The sequence below is a fragment of the Neopelma chrysocephalum genome, unplaced genomic scaffold (assembly GCF_003984885.1).
Source record: "Neopelma chrysocephalum unplaced genomic scaffold, ASM398488v2 Primary Assembly neopelma1_382, whole genome shotgun sequence".
NCBI lineage: Eukaryota > Metazoa > Chordata > Aves > Passeriformes > Pipridae > Neopelma > Neopelma chrysocephalum.
The window spans coordinates 4081736-4103615 of record NW_020898046.1 but is presented as its reverse complement, the minus strand read 5'-3'; the positions used below and the strand labels follow the sequence as shown (position 1 = coordinate 4103615).

Below are 21880 nucleotides of genomic sequence, written 5' to 3'. Positions count from 1 at the left end.
ATCTGATTCCCAGCCATGCTGACACCGGTCAAGCCTGTTGTGCAGTACAAGCTCAGCAAGGCAATGGATCACCTGCAAGATGATGATTCACTGCTGTCTCACACAGGGATGAGAATATGCAAACAGTAGCTCACTACAAACTCCTAACGTGTTTAACTTTGTGACCAAGCATGGATTTTGTTCTGAATTCATTCTGTTTTCACACATTCTTGTGCCACGAACACACCCAAAGCCACCCCTGATGTACTCTGGTGAGAGATCACAGTCACACCCAGGGGCAGCAAGAGGGCTTCCACACTAGCCACAGCAAAGGATTCTCTGCAGTTGCATTGCTTAAAGATGTGGGATTACTTGAACTTTAAACACAACCGAATCTCCTTTATTTTGGTACTCACATTTGCTTCTAATATTCCCTTCCATCCTTCATCAGAGGAAGCTTTTAGGGGCAAAATCTAATTTTTTTTTGTTGTTGTTTTTGCAAAGATATCACACAGAAACACATTTTTTTACATCCCCATCCCATCTCTGTTTCTTGCAATGCTTAAGTAGTCTGCTGAAGAATGGGTTTTTCAAACATGCTCATCCAAAGTCCATGTATAGCTTCTACTGTTTTTTTCATAATTAAAATGTTATTTCAGGATTTGCTGGTTAATTTTTAACTGAGTAGATAGAGCATGGGATCCTGTACTTGGGCTGACTTCCCCTTTACAGAAGTTGTGTTCAGTTGCTATACTTGAAAGTCTGCTGAGACTGCAGTTCCCAAAAAAAGTCAAAATACCTTAGCAACTGCAAACCCCCACATGGTTTAACTAGCCAAGTACGCCTGTAGTTCACTGTTGACACAAATCAGTTCTGCAAACCCATCAGCCGTTGGGAATTTCCAGCTCTGGCAAAGGAGTCAACTCTTAGCTCTGCTGCTCCCAGTTATGGTAGTGGGGTCAGGTCACATCCTCTGTTAAGATGCAACAGGGAGCCAACAAGAGCAAGAGGATAACACAGTGCAAATAGCTTCTCTAAATATGCAAGTTTTGCATAACCAAAACATCGCAGGCACAGTGCGAGCAAAGAACCAAGGGCCTGAGAATTTTTCAGAAGGAAGTGATTTATTATCATTGCAGATGATCTGCTTTGCTGGGAAACTGGCTCTTTCTTTTTGTTAGACCAACCCTTAAGGAGAAATCAAAGAATAACCAGTGATACTAAAAAAGCTCCAATATGCAAGAAGGGTAGCTAAAAAATTGCAAGAGACACTTACTCTCCCGTAGCAGGAATGTTGCTACTGACTTGTGATACATGGGCACTGCACAAAAGAAAAAAGAGAAGAAAATTAGATCTTATCATCACAATAAGGTCTTGAAAACTCTTGTTCTTTGCAGCACTAAGACTTAAAGGTCTGAGCTGTCTCAACAACAATTGCCTGTGCATGCCACTAGTTTTCCTCTTAAGGAATTTTCTCTCCCACTGTGAAATGGCACATTTTGACAATGCCAATATTCTCAAAAATTAATTTCCCTGTCATTCCCATGCATTAGGCCAAGGTCTAATAAAGTATTTCAACCTCAACACACTGCAGATTTTTTTTGCTTTCTTCTGAGCTTTCTGCTACTGCCAACTGTTTTAGCCTCATCACAAAAGTCCTTGCCTTTTGAGGCTGACTTGAAAATGTATATACACTTAATATTTAACTGCTCTCTGACATTCATGTTCTTTGCTTCACGTTTTAAAAAAATAAAACCTATGTCCTCTTCTTTCCCTTTTATCTTGGGTTATTTTCAGGCTCAGAAAAAGCCAACACAAATGTGGTCAAATGGAGTAACTGCTTGCTGTTTAAAGTCCTTCTGAACAAGTTGACCTGTCACCTGGCACAGCTGTCACTGTCTTCCTCCCTCTGCCAAGCTGAGTCCCATCCTGCCTCCTTTTCCCCCATGCTGACTCAGCTTTGCAGCTAAAGTGATTTTTTTGCCTATTCATCCCTCCTGTGACCTCCGTTAGGTCAAATAAGCTACAGGCCTAGGGGTTCATTTCAAATTATCCCCACATCAACAGAGGAATTAGTAAGACTGACTGATATATCCCAATAAAATGGCACTGTGGTCAGGGTATGAGCCAGGATAGATGCAAAATGTGCTTCCTGCCAAAATAGCCATTTATTGCTTTCAGTCTTCACCAGTTTCTCTCAAACCTTTCCAGTGCAGAACCATCAACAGCTGACTTTCCTTCACTACCCAAAGGTTTCCTCTGTTTCCTCAAATATTGTGCACTTCACTGTATGGGCCTAGAGTTATCTAAGAAGCTGCAACACCGTCAGATAACCACTCCAGCAGGCAACAGACGATAGAAGGGTAAGTAAGGAGTCACTACAGCTATCAACAAAACAGCCCGACTCCCAATTTACAAACCCGACAAACACCCAGCTGCAAATCAGACTTGCAATATGCTTCAGCTTCCTTAGGCTGAACCAGTGTGTTCAGCTCCATCTGGGTTAAGCAACGTGCCCTAACCACACACTCATCCTTTACAGTCCCAGCTTCACTCAGTGCACCTTTCCAGTCCAGGCACAGGTCCCTGGAGTGGTGGCATACCAGGAAAGCAGTCATGGACTTGCCAGTATATCCCACATGACCTGCATAGCACCCAAGCAGCTGTGTCATTCATATGATTTCATGAATAGAAGACATACAAACATGTACTACTGTATTTATTAGTATGGACACACAATCTGCATATAGGAAACAAAAAATTTGCAAGATCCCTCTCTTCCCACATCTAACATCTTGTCTATTAACTACTGGATGGCTTTGTAATTTGAAGAGCATGTTTTGAGCACTCTACTTGCTTTCTTGTTCATTTACAGAAACTATTTGGCCTCTTCCCAGTCCAAAACTATTTTTTAAGACCTGGCCTCCCATGGGAGACATATTAGCAAGTAAGGAGCTAGTGTGGTAGGCTAATAATTCATATGCTGGCTACTGCTCCTACGCGTGTGGGAGCAGGTTAATATTGGATCAACTTTCTCTAATAGATCAACTTTCTCTAATACTTACATGTAATACAAAATGAGCAGGGGTGTTATCACACCCTTCTTCTCTGTTTTCCTGTCAGGAAAGTGGTAGTGGAGAGGAAAAAAACGACTGTTTGGATTCTATTTTTTTTTAAACATCCTTAGGATATAGGTTTATCTAATCCATATATTTTTTTATAACACTCCAATACATTCTGTAGTTGTCTAATTCACAGTTAACTGTGTGCTTTACTAACACCAACGCAATTTTAAGTACATTAACCCAACTAATTAATAATATTGCATATTTGCGTAACAATTCCTTTGTGGTATCTAGAAAAGCCCTACTCAGACAACACTGATTCTAGAGAAAAGACAGTAATATGGTAATTTTCAAACTACTGACAAATAACCAGGACATATGCATAGTTTCATGGCAGCTGAGTGGATGACTACAAAATGAAGGTCTGACATTCTGATTTTACTATATTTCCCTTCTAAATACTTCTTCCTTGTGTACTGAATCCAAGTTTATTCTTAATTCTGTGATATTTTAATGCTCTTTCATTAGCCCCCTCTCAATAAGACAGAGATTTTAAATCAGAGTTTTTCAAGATACCCCAACTTCCTCTTAATTCCACAATTGGTAACTTTTCTGGCTATTTCATTTTGAAGCTTAATTTAAATGCATTGCTAAATTGCTTTACTTACTCTCCACCAACCTTTCTTAAATTGAGGAAGTTCACATCCAAAACAAATGGTGGAGGGTAGAGAGTTACACAGTGGTTTTACGATTTGAGCCTGCTGCAGGACAGAGCAGGAGGTGCACGAGCACGTTAGCAAACCCAGGGAAAGACACCACCCAGTAAGGATTTCACAGCCCAGAAGAGCAACCAGGCAGGCAGGGCGTATCCTGCGGGGTTTTCCAAACTTCTTGGGTGGCAAAAGTTGCTCTGCAGTTGGATTTATGCTTCACGGAGCAGGCGAGGCAAGCCTTGCCTAGAAGAGCCCTCTTGGCATGCCCACCCGTGCAGGCTGCTGCCTTGGAAGGGCTGCCTTGCTCAGTAAATCATCCAGACAATGGCAACTCATGTTCTGCTACAGTTAATTATTTTCTCCTCACATCTGCTCCGTTTCACTGATATGTATGGTCAATTATCTCCACAGCTAGATTATCTTTATTAAATTACGCAGCTGCTGCAGAGCATGCTGAGAAATACCGACTTTTGATAGAATTTACAGGTTCTTCTCTGGTGACAGAAGGCAGCAGGACAGTTTCCCAGTGGTAGGGATTTTTACTTTCAGAAAGCTTGCCAGAAAACCTGCATCAAGGCACACAGCTGTTTTAAGTGCTATAAACTTTTGAACTGGCTTCTTATGACCCTCATGCTTTTCCTTTTAGGAAGTCTGACCTCTAGCACTTCCTAGTGTTGTCTAACTTGTTTATCCAAGTCTTTTTTGCTCACTTTCAGAGGTTCTCCATCAACTCTGAATAATGTCTTGCTTCGCACATAAGGTAAACTCTTACTGCACGGTCTCTTCTCCCATTCTGTTTCAACCTCAAGTATGGGAAGGTGGTATTTTCCATCACTTTAAAGCACATTAAAGCTTGCCTGCCCCCCCTAATTAGTACTGTCTACGTTTAGAAGATGTGCACTGAAGTGAGAATTATCTCATTCAATGTCTGCACCTTGTTTGGTCTGCGCTGGGCATTTTGTGATAGCAGACAAATAACTGAGTTGGATAGCAAAGCCCCTTCTCCAAATTTCTTTCATTCAGGTCACTGTTAATGTTTTAGCTTCCAGGTAAAAAGAGCAAAGAAAAAAACATCAAACAGAGCAAACTAACTTTACTGGCACAGTATTTTCCCAGATTGGGTTTTCATTTATGAAGTCAATTAATTACTTCCTGACAATACTTAATGGCCTAAATCATAAACTAGACTTACAATCTGGTGCTAAGGTCATTCATTGCTGAGATTTATTTACAATCCAACTGTTTATTCAGGAAGCAAAAGGGTTGGTTTTTTTTCCTGTTTTTGCTTTTTTGAAAGCCAAGCACAACAGTAAGAAAGCCTCAATAGACGCAAAAACTTTTTACCATTTTGCCACTCCAGCAAAGTCAAGAATTTTTAAATAGCTTTGACATTTTAGATGGGAATTTTCTGAAGTCCTCATGAATATATTATTTCAACCCATGACCTAAGAAATTTCTTTTCATAGGTACTTAAACAGTCTAAACACTACCCACTCTCCACACTGTGACATGCAATATGGCAGACTCACGTGGGATCCATTTTAAGACAACTACTTCACTTTACATTTTCATATAAAATGTGAAAATAATGAGATTAAAAATAAAAGAGATGTGCTCTTAGTTACTGGGATGTCTCACCACACAGATGATACACTTTCAGTATTTTTTCAGCATCTCCATGCTTTCAGAAACTCAGATCAAATTACCCTTCCTTTAAATGTGGTACCTTATTTTTGACACTACCTTCTTAACTATGCAGAAAACTAACCCCACTAAAAGCAACTGTCTTCACGATTCCTAATCTTTTTCACTTGCACTGAGATTATCCTTTCTGACGGATGCACACTGACACCTACTGCTTGGAGCAGAGACAACCCTGAAGGGGACTCATACGGGCCACACGATTTAGCTCGGTGAATTTGGATGGCTATGTCTGCACAGGTTCCCCTACAGAGAAGGGAGATACGCCTCAGGGAGCATCAGACCTGCATGGTAACTGGACACCCAGAGCAGGGGCACCAACTGGCCTGGCATTTACTTTCAGCTAGGGCTGATGTGATGCAGGACATGAATATGCATCACACAATGTAATCATGATTTGCAATGGGGCCCAGTATTCCTGTGGGCCTTACGACCTCTTATGGCATGTCCACAGAGAAAGAAGTGTCCAGCAGGAAGGTGGCCAAGCAGATGTGAAATCCAGAACAAAATTTTTCAGCTCCTTCAGGAAATTGACCTGATAACAAACAGAGTAAAACATCTTACCCGATACTACAGGTTAAGAATATTTGAATTGCATTATATAAAAAGAGTTGTCTCAAATAACAACTGTTAAAAGGAGAAACAGTCAGCTGTACAGAATACTGCCAACAGGATGGATATCTGTACTTCTAGGAGAAGAAGTATTAAATCAGGTGAAACTGTCCAATGCCTTGCCCTGCCCACATGGGTATTTAATTTTTGGCATTGCTTGTGATGTCAGCTCTCATCTCAATTTCAGTTTAATGCTCTGCATGTTAGCAAGGAAGCTCCACACTACAAAGCTTTTGCTTTTTCCCCCCTTTAATATCACCCTGCCTTATCTCAGGATGTATTCACTGGGAACTCCTCAGAAACCATCTACCTGACTAACCTCAAATCTAAATCATATACGCCAGCACAAAGCATGTCAGTAGATCCTCTGACTTCTAAAAACTCGTGGCACGTGTTGAGCAGAATTGTGCTTACAGGGAACTGCTGCTGCCAGATGCTGCTTCATTACCTGAAACTGCAGACTGTTCCTCAGTACTGATTACTCAGTACAGCTGGCATTCACAGTCTCAGCACAGAATTACACAAGGAGCAGTGCTTTGCGCTTTTTAACAATCTCAACTCCATTTACCAAAAGGTTTTGTTACAAAAGGTTTTGGAACATAAACACCCTTCAGGGGAGACTCCCTGGAACAATCAATCACTCAGCAAGATTCTCCTCTTCTTTTACAGTGCAGAAATCTCCTTGCCTGCTACTGAGCACAGCTGAGCCAACAAATTATCTGACCAAGGACTACAGAGAGGGAGAGGATAACCCTGGACTCAAACCTCACATCTCTCAAATTGGTCAAGTGACCTCACCCTTATAATGCCCAACAAAAGAGGGCTTCAGCTACAAAATTAATAATTTTCTGCCAAAATTTATTTATAGACTACTTGTACACATTTCCTCTTGCATCAGTATTGTTATTTAACACAAACAATCCTTCCCTTCTGTCTAAAACTCAGAATGAATATGTGTCCTCTGGTTTCTTACGGTGACTGAGACCTCCATGCTCTTTTCTCCATCTTATAACAGGGTCTGCCCATTTCTTTAATCATCTTCATAAACCTAATGCCATTGGAACACAAGTTACTGAAGCTGTGCAGGGCCTTACCTGTCTCTTGTACAAAGGTATCCATACTTCTTCTAAGTATATTGAAAATAAATCCTTTGTATATCCATTGTCATATGATTACTTCAACTTGAATATTTTCATCCCATGGCTCCCTTCCATCCCTCCATGAACAAGTATGCCCACATCCTTTTCTTCCTTGGCACTTCCAAATGCGAGGAACCCCCCTTTCACGTCAAAGATTTTCATTATTAGTCCTGAGATATATGACATTATTGCCTATGTTATTATTTTTATACTTTATCTTATATTTGATGCTTATCTTTATACAGATATATATGAAAATCACCCTATATAATATCTCACTATCATATATTTTCTCCCAGAAGACACTTCCAACCCATTCACCCCTCCGAAATTTCTGCTATAAGCTCAGTTTCTCCACATGATTTGATTTTATTGTGCCAGTGGCTATTAAAGAAAAAAAGTCCATGACATTTAAGGAGCTCCAGTAGCAATCTCCTTGCTCTATGGGTCTCACCCCCTCCCTACCCATCTTTAAGTTCTAGTACTAATGTCCTTTTTTTCCATATCGATGGCATGATATAAAACATTTTGCTGATGTCAGACAGATTAGGTATATTACTTTTCTTCCTCTCTCTGTAAAGTCTTATAAAAATAATTTTGCTGTATGGTTGCCACCACTCTTTACAAACCTATGTCACATTTTGCCTCATTTACTGCTTACTCTCGTACCGTTAATGACTGCTTATTTCCTTACAAAGCAGCAGTGGTGATAAACTCTATAATTGGTCTTGACTTTCCCAATGTCTAAAGGAAAAAAACCCAACTTAAAAGTTAAGACCTTCAGTATTGGCCTTATTGTTAAAAAGAACAGCCAGGGCAATATCTCCATTTCTAGCTGACACGGTACGGCACTGAATAATCAAGTCTCTGGTTTGATTATCCCAAAACTGGTCTATGGGGGTGTGCTGGTTTTGGCTAGAGTAGAGTTAATTTTCTTCACTGTGGCTGATAGGGGGCCGTGTTTTGGATTTGTGCTGAACACGGGGTTGATAATATAGAGATGTTTTGGTTTTTGCTGAGCAGGGTTTACGCAGAACCAAGGCCTTTCCAGCTTTTTGTACTGCCACGCTGGCAAGGAAGTTGGGGGTGCACGAGAGGCTGGGAGGAGACACTGCCAGGATAGGTCACCCAAACTGACCAAAGGGATATTCCATACATTGCAACATCATGCTCTGCATTTAAAGTGGGGGGAAGATGGAAGAAGGGGGGGACGCTTGGAATGATGGCATTTGTCTTCCCAAGTAACCATTACATGTGATGGGCCCTGCTCTCCTGGAGATGGCTGAACACCTGCCTGCCCATGGAAGCAGTGAATTGATTCCTGGGTTTGCTTTGGTTGTGCGAATGGTTTTTTCCTATTAAACTGTCTTTATCTCAACCACAAGTTTTCTAGCTTTTACCATTCCAATTATCTCCCCAGTCTCTCTGGTGCAGGAGTAAGCAAGCGCCTGGTTGCTGGCTGGGGTTAAACCATGACAGACGGACACAATGCTCCTTCAGTCTGGCAAAGCCAAGTATCATGCAGTGTTTGCAAGCTAAAGAGCTCTTGTTCCCACTTATTTAACTTGTATAATTATCTATATGGAAATACTGCATAAACACAGCAGTGGCTGCTCTGTACCTAAACATTCATGATTTACTTCAAGGATTACTTGAACAGTATTTCAAATTTTATAAATGTGGCTGGTAGTAATAGAAACATATTTGACCAATAGACAGCTAAAGGAAACAGTCTCCCCTTCCTTGCCCATGGTGTGAAACACAATTCCTACATATATCACACACAGCTCTGGGGCAGCAATTAGAACAGTCAAAGTTGCACTTAAAAAACTGGCCACCCACTCAAGTTCTCAGTTGTTGAAGCACCATGATTTGCCCAGCCAGCATCGACTCTCCTGCCAAATTAACTGCACTTGGCAACTGACCGCAGGAGGACACATTTCTGATGTGTGATAAATAGAAGCAAGACTTACAAGCTGTTTGCTTTATCTACAAATAACTGTATCCCAGCAACATTACAAAAGACACAAGCTTGGCATAAAGCCTTTGTCTCAAGGTATGCTGCTCCCTCTCTGCTCCTACAAGCCATTCCTGCACTTCCCAACTATATGCTTATTCCTGACTGTTTCCTTCCTATTTGCAAGATAGATTCCCATGGAAAGCCATCCCTTCATTGCAATGGACACATTCTTTCTTACCCACCCTAATATCACAGAATCGCACAATACGTCGAGTTGGAAGGACCCACAATTTTCATCGAGTCTAACTCTTAGCCCTGCACAGGACCATTCCCAAGAATCCCACCATGTGCCTGAGAGCATTGTCCAAATGCTTCTTGAACTGTCAGGCTTGGTGCTGTGACCACTTCTCTGGGGAGCCTGTTCCAGTGCCCAACCACCCTCTGGGTGAAGAACCTTTTTCTAATATCCAACCTAAACCTCCCCTGACACAACTTCAGGCCATTCCCTCCTGTCCTGGCACTGGTCATCAGAGACAAGAAATCAGTGTCTGCCCCTCCTCCTCCCCTCATGAGGAAGTTGTAGACTGCAAAGAGATCTCCCCTCAGTCTCCTCTCCTCCAGGATGAACAGATCAATTGACCTCAGCCGCTCCTCATACGGTTTTCCCTCAAGGCCCTTCACCGTCTTCGTTGCCCTCCTTTGGGCACTCTCCAATAGCTTAATATCTTTCTTATATTGTGGTGCCCAAATCTGCACACAGTATTCAAGGTGAGGTCGCACCAGTGCAGAGCAAAGCGGGACAATCCCCTCCCTTGACTGGCTGGCAATGCTTTGCCTGATGCCCACATTTCTATTTAAAATGTTCAAACTTGCTTTCAGAAAGGTCCTGCTTTGATGTCAGTTTCGTCAGGTTCTCTCCTGGCTCCCTATCTCCTTGGCAATCTTGACAAGGTCAGCTGAAGACAATCTCCTTCATGCATGATTTTTCCATAATCCAGGAAAGGGCTTGGAAGGACAGTTTTAAGCAGTAAGATAGATGGAAACGCAATGAAAGCCTAAAATGATCTGAAGGTCACATTTAGCCAGAAAGAAAGAGGGGGACCATTTTCAATGGAAAGACGGGATGAAGATTTAAACTAGGGAAAACTTGAGACAGGGGAATATATGTATGCAGCTACAAAATAATCTCACAATGGAAAAGGCAGAACCTGCTCAGACAGTTCAGAGCTTTTGAGGCCCAGACTGGGCAACATCTTCACAAACACACTTAAGGGAATGATGGTGTATCAACAGGAAGGCAGACAAGATCATGCAACCAGGCTAGTCCATGAACAGTTCACTGACACACACTTCTGCACAGTATGCATTAAATGCAGTGTTTCTATAGTTTGTTAAAAAAATTCTCTAAGAAAAAACCCAAGCTACAAAGATAAATAGGAATATATACAAGAGAATTAACAAATTTCAAAGATCGCTGTAAGAATTCTAATTATCACTGCTCTCACATAAAGCACCACTGGGGTTTCTTTTTATTTGTGTACTCTGCAGAGATCAAAGAACCCAATTATAATATCTGCCCCTTCCTCCTCTGCAGCCCTTCACTGTTAATTGCCCTGGCTCCTGTTCTTCCACTAAGTAAAAATGAAAGCACTGGAATTGAGCCTGCTACTGAAGCAAGCAGAGCAAACTTTCACTGATGTCAACAGAATTAGACCATTTTTACAAGCAGTGACTTTGCCCTCCAGTTGGCAAAACAAGAAACACAGTTTGTTCAAATGCAGCATGAGCACCGTTCCCTCCAGGAAGGCTTGCTGGGGACCCAGGCACTCTCCTGCTCTTCTGGGCTGCAGCAGAGAAGCAGTTGCTGTACGGGCTGCTGACTCACCATCTGGTTCCTGATTTCTTTCTGAGCAGCACATGCTGCGAGTTCCTCAAAGCTTGTGGCAAAAATCTCTCCTGTGCCTGCAGATTATAAACTACTCAAGACAGGCACCAAAGCTACATAACAAATCTAAAAAAAGAGGAAACCCATGTCCATCTTCTAATTAAGAGTTTAAACCCCATGTCTATTCTGTAAATACAAAAAAAATCGCAACAGAGTTTGTATCTTCAAAGACTTATCTCACTAACTGAGCAATAATTACAAATGTAACATTAATCTTCACTTTGATTACAGTTTGTTCGGCATTTCTGGCACCCCTCCCCACATTTAATTCCAATAATGAGTCAAGCCCGCACAGAAAAATAAATTTAAACAACTGAGTAAATACCTCACATAGAAGGGTGACATAGGCCGCTCATCTTCTTGGGAGCTAAAAATAAAACATATTTTTTAAGATTAGTATGCAGTTCTGTCTTGTATGTGCAGTTCAAGATACTCTTAACAAGCAGAGATAACAAAAGTGAAATCTGCTACAGAGGTAACACATCTACTTTGTCTCCTGGTTTTACGCATGGAAGAAACCTTTAAGTTACATTTCTTAAATCCTGGCAATCTAACTCCTCAGTGTCCACAAACGTGGTGTAACAGATCTCCTGCTAGACAGCCAGGAGTCATTCAGACTCTGCAGCAGTGTGAGGACTATTCCCATAGCAACAATAAAGCATTTTTTTGCCAGCAAAACCAAGAGAGCCCTTTGCTGCCTGCTGTTCCAGAATTAAACAATCTGCCTATTAAAGCCAAATTTGAGAAAAAAACACAAATGACATCTTGAGTAACCACAGAAATGGCCATAGGTGTATGCACGAGGCTACAAATTCCCCAGTTTCACTGCTCCTGTGGAAAGCTTATTTGACTATGCCAAAATTTCTGTAGGCTTGAGATCGGGGACTTCCATCGGTTGGCATGGAGGTCCCCTGACAAAACGGTGTTTTAGTTGTCAGCTGGCCTGCTCAGCCTGCCTGTGCTGGCACAAGCCTAAGAACGAGCTGCTGGAACACTGAAGCTTAAAGTTGTGGTGGACTGATGGCTTAAGTCAATGTAAGACCATGCCACTGTACAAAGGGGTTGAAACAAATTTCACCTACTCATTCCAAATGGAGAAACAGTCAGTTTTGCAGGGTATTTAAGACTTTTAACTCTCCAGAACAGGATACTTGGCTTCCTCCAAGCACACAGGATATGTCACTGAGGTCAGCAGCTTGAGCAAACTGCAGTCAGCCACTGCTGTGGGAGCACTGAACACCACTGTTGCTCCCAGAGCTGGCCAGCATGCAGAGCAGTGCAATGCAGGGGGACAGTGCCTGCCTGTGAACTGAGGCCAACATCACCTGAAGAGCCTTTGAGAGAAACTGTTATGGCTTTGAGAGTGCCTAGAAAAAGTGGATGGAAACATGGAAGTGCCTATTATTGCCCTTCCCAGAAGACAACCTGCAAAAAAGGCACAGGTAAGAACCTCTGCCAGGCACAGGCTCCCTCCCCTGATGGCATGCACAGTCTCCCAGCCTGCATGTATGTTATCACTTTATTTAGCACTTACAGAATATATATTTTTGTAAGTGTAAAGAAGCTACTTTAAATTCACAAAGCTGCTGGTGAAGTTTTTTGCTATGTTCAGTTCATTGCGTTAGTAGCTGTACTTGTCATCTCAATGCAAACAAGTCCCAGTATTGGACAGAAAACATGAAAAATGTTTTCTCAGAGGAAAGTTCACAGCACCATCAAGATTTCTGTTCATTAGTGCAACTTCAAATGCCAACACCAAATGCTGCTTTATGTACAAGTGGCAGTTGTCAAAGCCACACCAAACATGCTTTCTCTTCTATCATAAAACCCCTTCCTTATCTCAGGATTTGTAATTACTTTCCAAGTCACTGAAGCACAATGATACTGAAAAAGTCCAAATAGCTTTTTTACATTCATGCTTCCAATATTTGCTTTGACAGATCAGATGGAAAAGCAGTATTCAGGAGGGACTCTGAAACTTCTTGCATTTCCTTCCTGTTCTTCCACAGCAAGTACAACTGCTGCTCTGTAAGTTCAAGAAAGCTTTATATCTGTACAAAAAAAAAATCAATATCCACCCATACAAAGTAACAGAGGAGAAACAAATATTTAAAGAACATTAGCTGGGAATGGCAGACAAACAGCTCTTACAGAAGCAAGAAACCAAGTGCCAGCTTCATTCAGATCATCATGTCTCAGAATTTCACAGTTGGTAATAATTGTAGCTATGCATAACCTCTTCTACTAAATAATGGTTTATAGTTTTACATATGCAGCACTGATCAGTAGCTGAATCTGGGATGAATACCTCCAAGTTAATTAGTATGAAATCCAGACTTCTGAGAAAACCATAAAAATCTTCTAAGAAGATCTCCTGCATCTGAGTAAAGCATATTACCCATTTCCCCACTAAACCATTAAAAACAACATATCCCAAACATCCTTCCCTAACTTCATGCACCTTAGCCAAGTCATTAGTGCAAGCTGGAAGACATGAGCTGTCTAAATTGCAAACAGATTTAAAGTAGTTATTCCACACAATTCATAATCTCTCAAATTAGATGTGAGACTACCAAATCCTACTCCAATCACTTAGCACACAAAGATTCTGTTTTGATTATAACACTTTATGAAATAACGGATTATTCCCACTGAAAGGTAATAAACTGATGCGCTTATCCACACAAGCACAGCTCAGTTTAATGAAAGAAATGGAAATTGTGCGCAAGAAGTTTTAAACCTGTATATACCTAACCACATGGTTTCAGACAGAGAAGTGACAGGCAAGCAAGCAAAAATGTACAAGACGTAATCATAAATGATCACCAGTTGGTATTACACAATAAATGGGCTAGAAATTGCTTTAAAACCTTCCACACAGCACTCTTTGGCACATAACTCACACTATGCTGATTAGAAAACAACTGCTCACTTGTTTTTAAAACACCTTGAACTGAAGGTGTCTACCATATATCCTTCCAAAAGAAAATGCTATAAGTCGCTAAGATATGTTTAACATTTAACTGCACTGTACTGTACTTGGGTGGGACCCCTGGTGGCCTAGTGGTTAGCATGCAGGACTCTCACCGCTGCGACCCAGGTTCGATTCCCAGTCCCTCCCGCGCAGATGGAACCCGTTAGCCCTGTGAGGCCATCCATCTATGAGAAGGACACTCTAAACAAACCTACGTCCTGAGGACCTCACTGCCATTGTCCAAGCTTGCTTGGCCCCAGCAGATGAACCTTAGGATTAAAGGGTGGGCTCAGTTCAGCGCAGGCTGTGTCTCACCTAAAAAATCCATTGCGCAGGCTGGAAAGGTAAAAAGACCTTTCCCCAAATCTTCGTTCGCGAAGATGGGCCATTATCACTGTACTTGGGTTACATAATTCCTCTTTGGTTAAAGGGATATATAACCCTTCCAGAAAGAAGGAAAAGCTTAATACCTGGCACAATGACTGGGCAAACCAAGTCAGCTTCCCACAGTATGGACAGGACAAGTCATTCTGATGAGCAGCTCTTACATAGTTTAAATTTCTACCTTGCCCAGCAAAGAGTTTACCCATTAGACAAACAGGATTAGCAGTAGATTAAGTCTGGGGTTTTGTTTTTTTTTTGTTTGGTTGGTTTTTATCATCAAAGTTTGTCTAGCTTTACACATGCTTTATGATGAGAAGGTACTAAAAGGATGAAATAACTTTTAAAAACCCCAGTTATTTATTCAGCTACCCCTGATTACCTGGCCAAGTAGGTGAGTGCAAAACACAGCAGTCTCTTTTAATTCAGGCATATAAATAGTTCCTCTAAATCAAGGGATTAAACAGAAATTAATTGCTTCCATGAAATACTTGGGAGATTACCTAACTGATGCCTTCCTGCTAAAAACCAAAACAAATACCAGCCAAACTAAAAACAAACAAAAACAAACAAATAAACTTGTTCTGTTTATTTCAGAGCTAAAGAAGGAATATTGTTATGTTTGTGACCTCAACTGAGCTAACAAAACAGTTTGTCAGACTGGAAGGAACACCAGTTTAGCTGACTAGTTAGTTTAGCACATTTGGGGATTTTCAGGCACATGTATTTCTCAGCATTTACACAACTCATCCTTTCTGTCTCTGAGAAAGGAAATAGGAAAGCCTGGGTGAAGTCTAACTGTTAAACGATAAATTTCCATCACAGAAGGGCAGTTACCTTTTTTTGCCTCCCTCTTTTGCAACAGGAATGTTACAGTCAACTGTTCACCCCTCACATCCTTAAATATACAATGATGGCCCTTTTTTTTTTTTTTGTGCTGATGGTGTCATAGAACCACAGAATTGTTGAGGGTGAAAACCTCTAAGATTATCAAGTTCAACCATTAAATCAACTTGCCCTTCAGGAAGAACAAGGGGGCTGCTGAGCCTATTGCAGAACACCCACTTAGACAGAAAGTTCCTAATTTATTTACACATATATGGGCTACCCCTGTCTCAGCCCTCTCCTCAACTGCCTGAGCCCAAGTCAGAGGGTAGCTCAGGGTCCTTCCTCCTTGTTTTATTTGCACTTAACTATCAGCAGTTCTTCTGTCTTGGCTTCCTGGCACTGGAGCCTCCATTGCAAATCCACTGCTGCTTTCCTATTCCACATCTCTTTTCAAAAGATAAATGGGACATTAAGTGGATGAAATTAAATTAATACACTGAGTTGCAGGGTTTGGGGTTTGTGGGTTCTTTTTACAATCATGAAAATGTACTTTGAGTGAAGTGTCAACATTCTACACCAGAAATGAAAGACCTAGAGACTGCCAGGGTCTTGCTGCTCAGCCAAGGTCATGTTTTCCTAGTGCCTTGCCATAGACTCTATTTGTTCTGACCTCAAAAGTTAGATAAGGAAATGGTTCACTTTCTATTCCACCACAGATATTCTGGACTTGAAAAGAAATTAATTGCTTGTTTAGTGAGAATACTTCTTTCAGGCAAGGCAATAGTTGCTTTTAATTTTAATGCAATCAAACAAAAAGGCATTGAAAAGTCGGTGTCAAATTACTAACGATATCAAAAGTTAACACAGCTTTTGAAGGCAGGAGAAGGAAGGTTCGAGCTTGAGTCTCCTCTTGTTTTCTTCTCATCATTCAGAACCACCGTGCCTTCTTGGATTAAGAGACATGCAATTTTTGCATTTACAGAGGATATTAACAATATTGTTTATTTACTTGTTCCGACATTCAATACTAAGAACACTAAAAACAGCTTCAAGGAAACACTGATTTTCAGGCCACAGTAGTTGCTTTTTGCTGAATGTCTCGTCTTATTCACAAGTTTTTCAGCACTTCTTCACCCCCCTAAGTCAATTCCCCATAAAAGTTATTTCAATCTTGCAAAAAATGCAAGATTGAAACAGCTCATGAAAATTTATTGCATACTTATTTTCTCAATAGAGCAATTTACTCATAGCTTGTGCTTCGCAGCAGTGGGTAAAAGGCAATGTTTTTGCCAATGAGAAATATCAAGCAACATAAGCTTTTTCCTTCAAATAAATCCTTCAAAACAAACTTCCTTCAAATAAATATTGAGGTACATTATGCAAAAGAAGGAAGAATAATGCCACCCTCGATGCAAGACTAACTGTAAATTTCATCTAACATAACAGTGTGGTGATATAATGGTCAACGTTAAAGTCAGCACCTACCATCAATTATTGAGCAATACCACCCTTCCTCTATACACCTAAAGAAGGGGGAGGGAGGAATGCCCTATATGCACTGTTTAAGAAACAAATGCTTAACAGCTATTTCTCTGTGAGTTATTTCCATGAAAACATTTTCATTTTCCCTGAAGAGTAACTCTTATAAATCAAAACCATAACATGTTGTTCCAGATATTTATCTCCAGTCTTCACAATAGTTATGCTTATATCTAACCATGCATACCACTGAAACTTAAATAAGCTACTCAGCCAACGAGCCACATGTCAAAATATGAGGCTGACAATCCAGCTTCTTTATTCTGAACTCACATACTCTGCAAAACATCTCCAATTACTTGGGTGGGAGTGGATTGGTATTGGTTTAAATATTAATCCCCAAAGGATCCCACCATCTTCCCCAAAGCTGTTTCTTCAGCAGTGTTTTTCCTAAAGTCTCTCAACTAAATTACATCTTAAGCATGTGAGATCCCAGTGGGCAGCAACATAACTGCAGGGTTGAAGAAAGAGACTTTTTGGGGGAAGAGTTCCCCATTCGCCTTCTAAAAGCAGAAGCTTCTGCTTCTTGTTTTCTCTGGCACTCAAAATACCTGTATTACTACTCCACAGAGACAAGCTGAGGTAAATACGAACAATCACTTTGTCACACCTGATGAGCACTTATTACTTCTTGCCACAGTCACGATTAAGGCACAAGGACCCAAGCCTAGAGTAGGAGGTTTTTAATTCTAGGAAACACTATCGTAGAGCACAGCCAAACATAATGAGAATATAGTGCATTATCCACAGGCATAACTGTGCTGGCTGTGCGCGAGGGGGCACTGAGATTGAGGCACCTTACCTGAACAGGAAAAAAAACTACACTGAAGCCTTTTTACACACCTCCTCCCACTTCAAAGCAACATCAGGGATCAGGGAGTACAGGCTATCCCTGTACAGCAAGGTGCAATTAGCAGAACTTGTTGCTAATTAAATGCCACTGCGAGCAAGAGGCTGATTTTCCATTTTATATTAACATATCTGAATATCCCAGAATCCTTGACAGTATAATTTTGTATAATGATTTTCTACCTACTATCCTCCTAGACTGCAAATATGTTTATCTTTTATAAAATGACATCAATGTTAAACAGCTTGCTTTTGTTGTTTTACTTCTTAAACTACTTGGGTCTTATTATGAAAGACAGGGCCATGTCTTTCCTTCTACTTGTGGTTTGGCAATAGCCCTAACTGGGTTAAAACTAGAAAATGGGTCAGAAAGAGGCAGAATGAATGTACCAGCCAAAGTCTCATCTCATCTCAGAATTTAACAGTGTAAAGTTGCATAACACACACATACCTGTTGCATTATAATGGTGAGGAACTGTTACTAGGTAACCAGTGATTTCAGTTTCAGGATTGTTTGTTAAAAGCTTGCACACTTCAAATAAAGGTATCTCAGAGCCCAGCTTTTAGGTAAATATTCATACTTTTTTGCTTAATCAGGTGGACATCCCAGAGGCAAACACCACAGAAAAATTCCATCTCACTTTCCTCTTTTAGTCAGAGCCCCCCACTCTCAGTTGTACTCAGACAGTTTTCCATAGGCTCCTACACTCACCATGTCACAGCTGTGACAAGACAAGGTACCCAGCTGTGGGCCAAATCTGAGCTTGGAAGGCAAAAAAATTCACATAAAATTCACATAGCTTTTGTAATAAGCTATAACTCATGGAAGATGAGAACCTTAATGGCCAGTCTTCGCGAACGAAGATTTGGGGAAAGGTCTTTTTACCTTTCCAGCCTGCGCAATGGATTTTTTAGGTGAGACACAGCCTGCGCTGAACTGAGCCCACCCTTTAATCCTAAGGTTCATCTGCCGGGGCCAAGCAAGCTTGGACAATGGCAGTGAGGTCCTTAGGACGTAGGTTTGTTTAGAGTGTCCTTCTCATAGATGGATGGCCTCACAGGGCTAACGAGCTACCATCTGCCCGGGGGACATGGGATTCGAACCCGTGGTCGCAGCAGTGAGAGTCCTGCATGCTAACCACTAGGCCACCAGCTCTGAATTTTTCTCCATTCTTCCACCAGAAGAAAAAACACCCAAACTCAAAGCAAACAAAGTTAGATACAAGTTCTCAGAGAGCATACTTCACATACATATTCCAGAACATACTTCGTTAGGGCTTGTCAAGCCCTCCCAGTACCTTGGATAGAAAGTGATAACAAAGTCCAAAGGATCAGACATATTTACAATACAACTTTACACACAGATGCTCACTAACGTGTTCAAGAGAACACAGCAGCCATTCAAAAGAAAAAAAGAATAAAGTGTGTTGCAATACAAATAGTGTTCTTGGGCTAAAATACTGGGTATTTGTGAAGCAAACCAATCAATAAGGTAAATCAAACAATCTTGATGATGACTGCAAGATAGCCCATACAGACAACTGCTGCGTAGAGATTAGAAACCCATCAGTCACATTCCCTACTGCTATCAGATGCACTTTCTAAAAATATTTGTGATGGCTTTACTCTTCTATTACCTTGACTTGTTTCAGCAAAGTGCAAAACAACAGAGGCCACTGATCACAAACAAAGTCCGAGTGTGTACCTGCCTTTCTTATCTCCTACAGCAACCAGCAGATACGACTGGCAAAGGCAACCACAGGCTTCAGTTTTGCACAGCTGTTGTTAAATCTGAATAGACTGAGCTGGAATAGATGAATTAACATGTATTAACAGCATTAGTAACGGTCTATCTAGGAATCTAAGACATTAAAGTAAGCTAATGCTATTCAGAAGAGATGTTAGCCTATTAGCAATGGAAAAGACAATTACTGGTGGATAAGTTGTTGGAAAATCAATAATGCAACCCATGTGACATTTACTGGTGCCTTCTACGGTGCTTGGGCAATATAGTACCTATTGCACTGGAGGTTCAACACATTTGGCCTGCCACCTCTTCCTATGCAATGAAATATAACCCTGACATCCCCATTCCTCACAGCAGGCCACCATAACCCATCATGTGCCATTCCACAAGTATCTATATATAGAATAAAATGATACGGTATAGTACCTATGCCTCTATGCAAGCACATTATATGATTTTCAGGAAGACAGACTCAGAGCTTACAGATACCTTGGTAGATTTGATACTTTGCCTCTCTACTGACAAATGCTATTTACATATCACAGCTTCTTAGACAGAGCCTTTCTCCCTCTCCCAAGTTTTACACATCAGCTACACATCTGTAGTGCTTCAGCACAGGAGGTTCCCACGGCAGGCACCGCATGGCCAGCTTGTGGTCCAAATACACCTGCAGGAGAGGGGCAGGTGGGAGTTCACTTACGCAGGAAGGGAACCAAGTGTGATTATTGCTGGCAGCTCATTCCCTTTCTTGAGAGGGAAAGATGCAGGCTTTTAGCTTGGGAAGTGCCCTAAGTCGCAGCACCTGAAGGGTGGCACTAGTCTGATTTAAACCCAGCAACAGGAGCCGTGCACTGCAATTTGTCCATGCCTCAGCTGGAACAGCAACATTAGCCTGTCCACCCCACGGGAACTACAAGCATAGTGTTACCCATGCTGGTTACTAACCACCAACAGGCATCACTTTTCCCGAAGCTTGCAAAAAATGCTCAAAGCCAGCAAGACTCTCTTCTGCAGCAAAACTCTGCACTAAGAAGGGAGAAAACAGCATTATAGGGAGAAGAATAGGGGAAAATAAAGGTGGACCCTAGAGAACACCACTGTATAGGGATCTGGCATTCTGTGCTTATCTGCCCCTAGGTCCAAAGAAAATTAGATGTTTAAAGTACCGTATACACAGCCTAAAAATAGATCAGGGAGACAGAAAAGGAACCAGAATTTTGTGAATAATTTTTAACTGCAAAACTCAAACAATTCTGTACCATGCTCAAGGTTTAATGGAGTTTGAAAAAATTCTTCACTTCTAAAGTGCAGAATACGTCTCTAACTGACAGAGACTTAGTGCTTGCAACAACAAAAACGGAGTCTAATTAGAGCCAGCCTGTGAAACCTATCTTCCCCTGGGGTGAAGAGTCAAGAGCACAATAATAACCACTTGTTCCGACCGCTGCTAGGACAGTAAGATCCTCGGGAACACAAAAAGGTTAAAAATATTATGTGAGACTGGTCCTTCAAATAGAAACTATGCACCATGACTACTTGAAGACATTGAAACCACATTTCTGTTTCTCTGCAGTCATCAACATGGACCCCCATGACTGCATTACTGCAACAAATCTGCCTGCAAAGGACCCTGCACTTTACCAAGACAGTAACAGTTTGGGCAGCAATTTCAGTTACTATTTTATTGTGTTCAAGTAAAAGCAGCAACTCCGCAGGTTTGGCTGAAAGAGCTCCACCACAGTGCTGAAATAGCACGGTAAATTTCTTATTTACTGTTTTGTAGATTACCAAAAGACTGACATTCATCCCATTCAAATATGGCTAGGGGAGGTATGGGCCGCTTAATTTTGAGAACTGAAAGAGCAGTAAAAATTAAAAAAAAAAATAAATTAATGACTCAGTAAAAGGGCTGTGTACACTCCTCCCCGCAGTGGGTCTGTGACCTGCCGTTTCAGAAGCTTGACTGAAGTTGCCCCTGCCATATTGTGGCAGGAGCACACGCCCGCACAGGTACGCACTCACAGCTGGTGCTGAAGGGAGGTGTGTGTCGGCACCTTGGAAACAAACCAGCCCTTTTCCTCCGAAAACTAAACCTCTCGCCCATGCTGTGCGCGAGCTGACAGCTGTGGGTGGGTGTGCGCAGGGACAAGCCCGGCCACGCTCCCTTTACCGCAGTACAGCCCCCGCTATAGGGAGGCGGCGGGAGGCACAGGTTTGCCCGGGCACAGGGAGCCGGCAGACCACCACGGCTGGCAGGGAGAGGATGGCCCCCAAATCCCTATAAACCCCTGAGCAACCCCCACCTCGCGGCAGGCTCCCCGCAAAGGGGAGCGCTGTGTGGATTTCGGGGCGCTACATCGAGCCTCCCTCCCCGCACGAGGAATACAAAGCCCCCCAGCCCCGGAGACAGGCTAATAACCAGACTTGTTGCGCTGCCCCGGTGCCGGG

At 41.7% G+C, this 21880-nt stretch overlaps 1 protein-coding gene across 10 annotated transcripts in view; it reads right to left on the bottom strand.

The window, feature by feature from the left end:
- Positions 1 to 21880, bottom strand: part of FAM13A (family with sequence similarity 13 member A) — a 139733-nt gene that overhangs the window by 39049 nt on the left and 78804 nt on the right. For 8 of the 10 annotated variants that reach the window (XM_027706561.1, XM_027706560.1, XM_027706557.1 and 5 more), the window contains 2 exons: positions 11440 to 11481; positions 1256 to 1300 (listed from right to left, as the gene is read on the bottom strand). In XM_027706561.1, the coding sequence (XP_027562362.1) occupies positions 1256 to 1300; positions 11440 to 11481 (87 nt within the window). Of the gene's footprint in view, positions 1 to 1255; positions 1304 to 2493; positions 2613 to 11439; positions 11482 to 21880 lie in introns of those variants that run through there. The other 2 variants (XM_027706566.1, XM_027706565.1) reach the window with 2 other exon arrangements.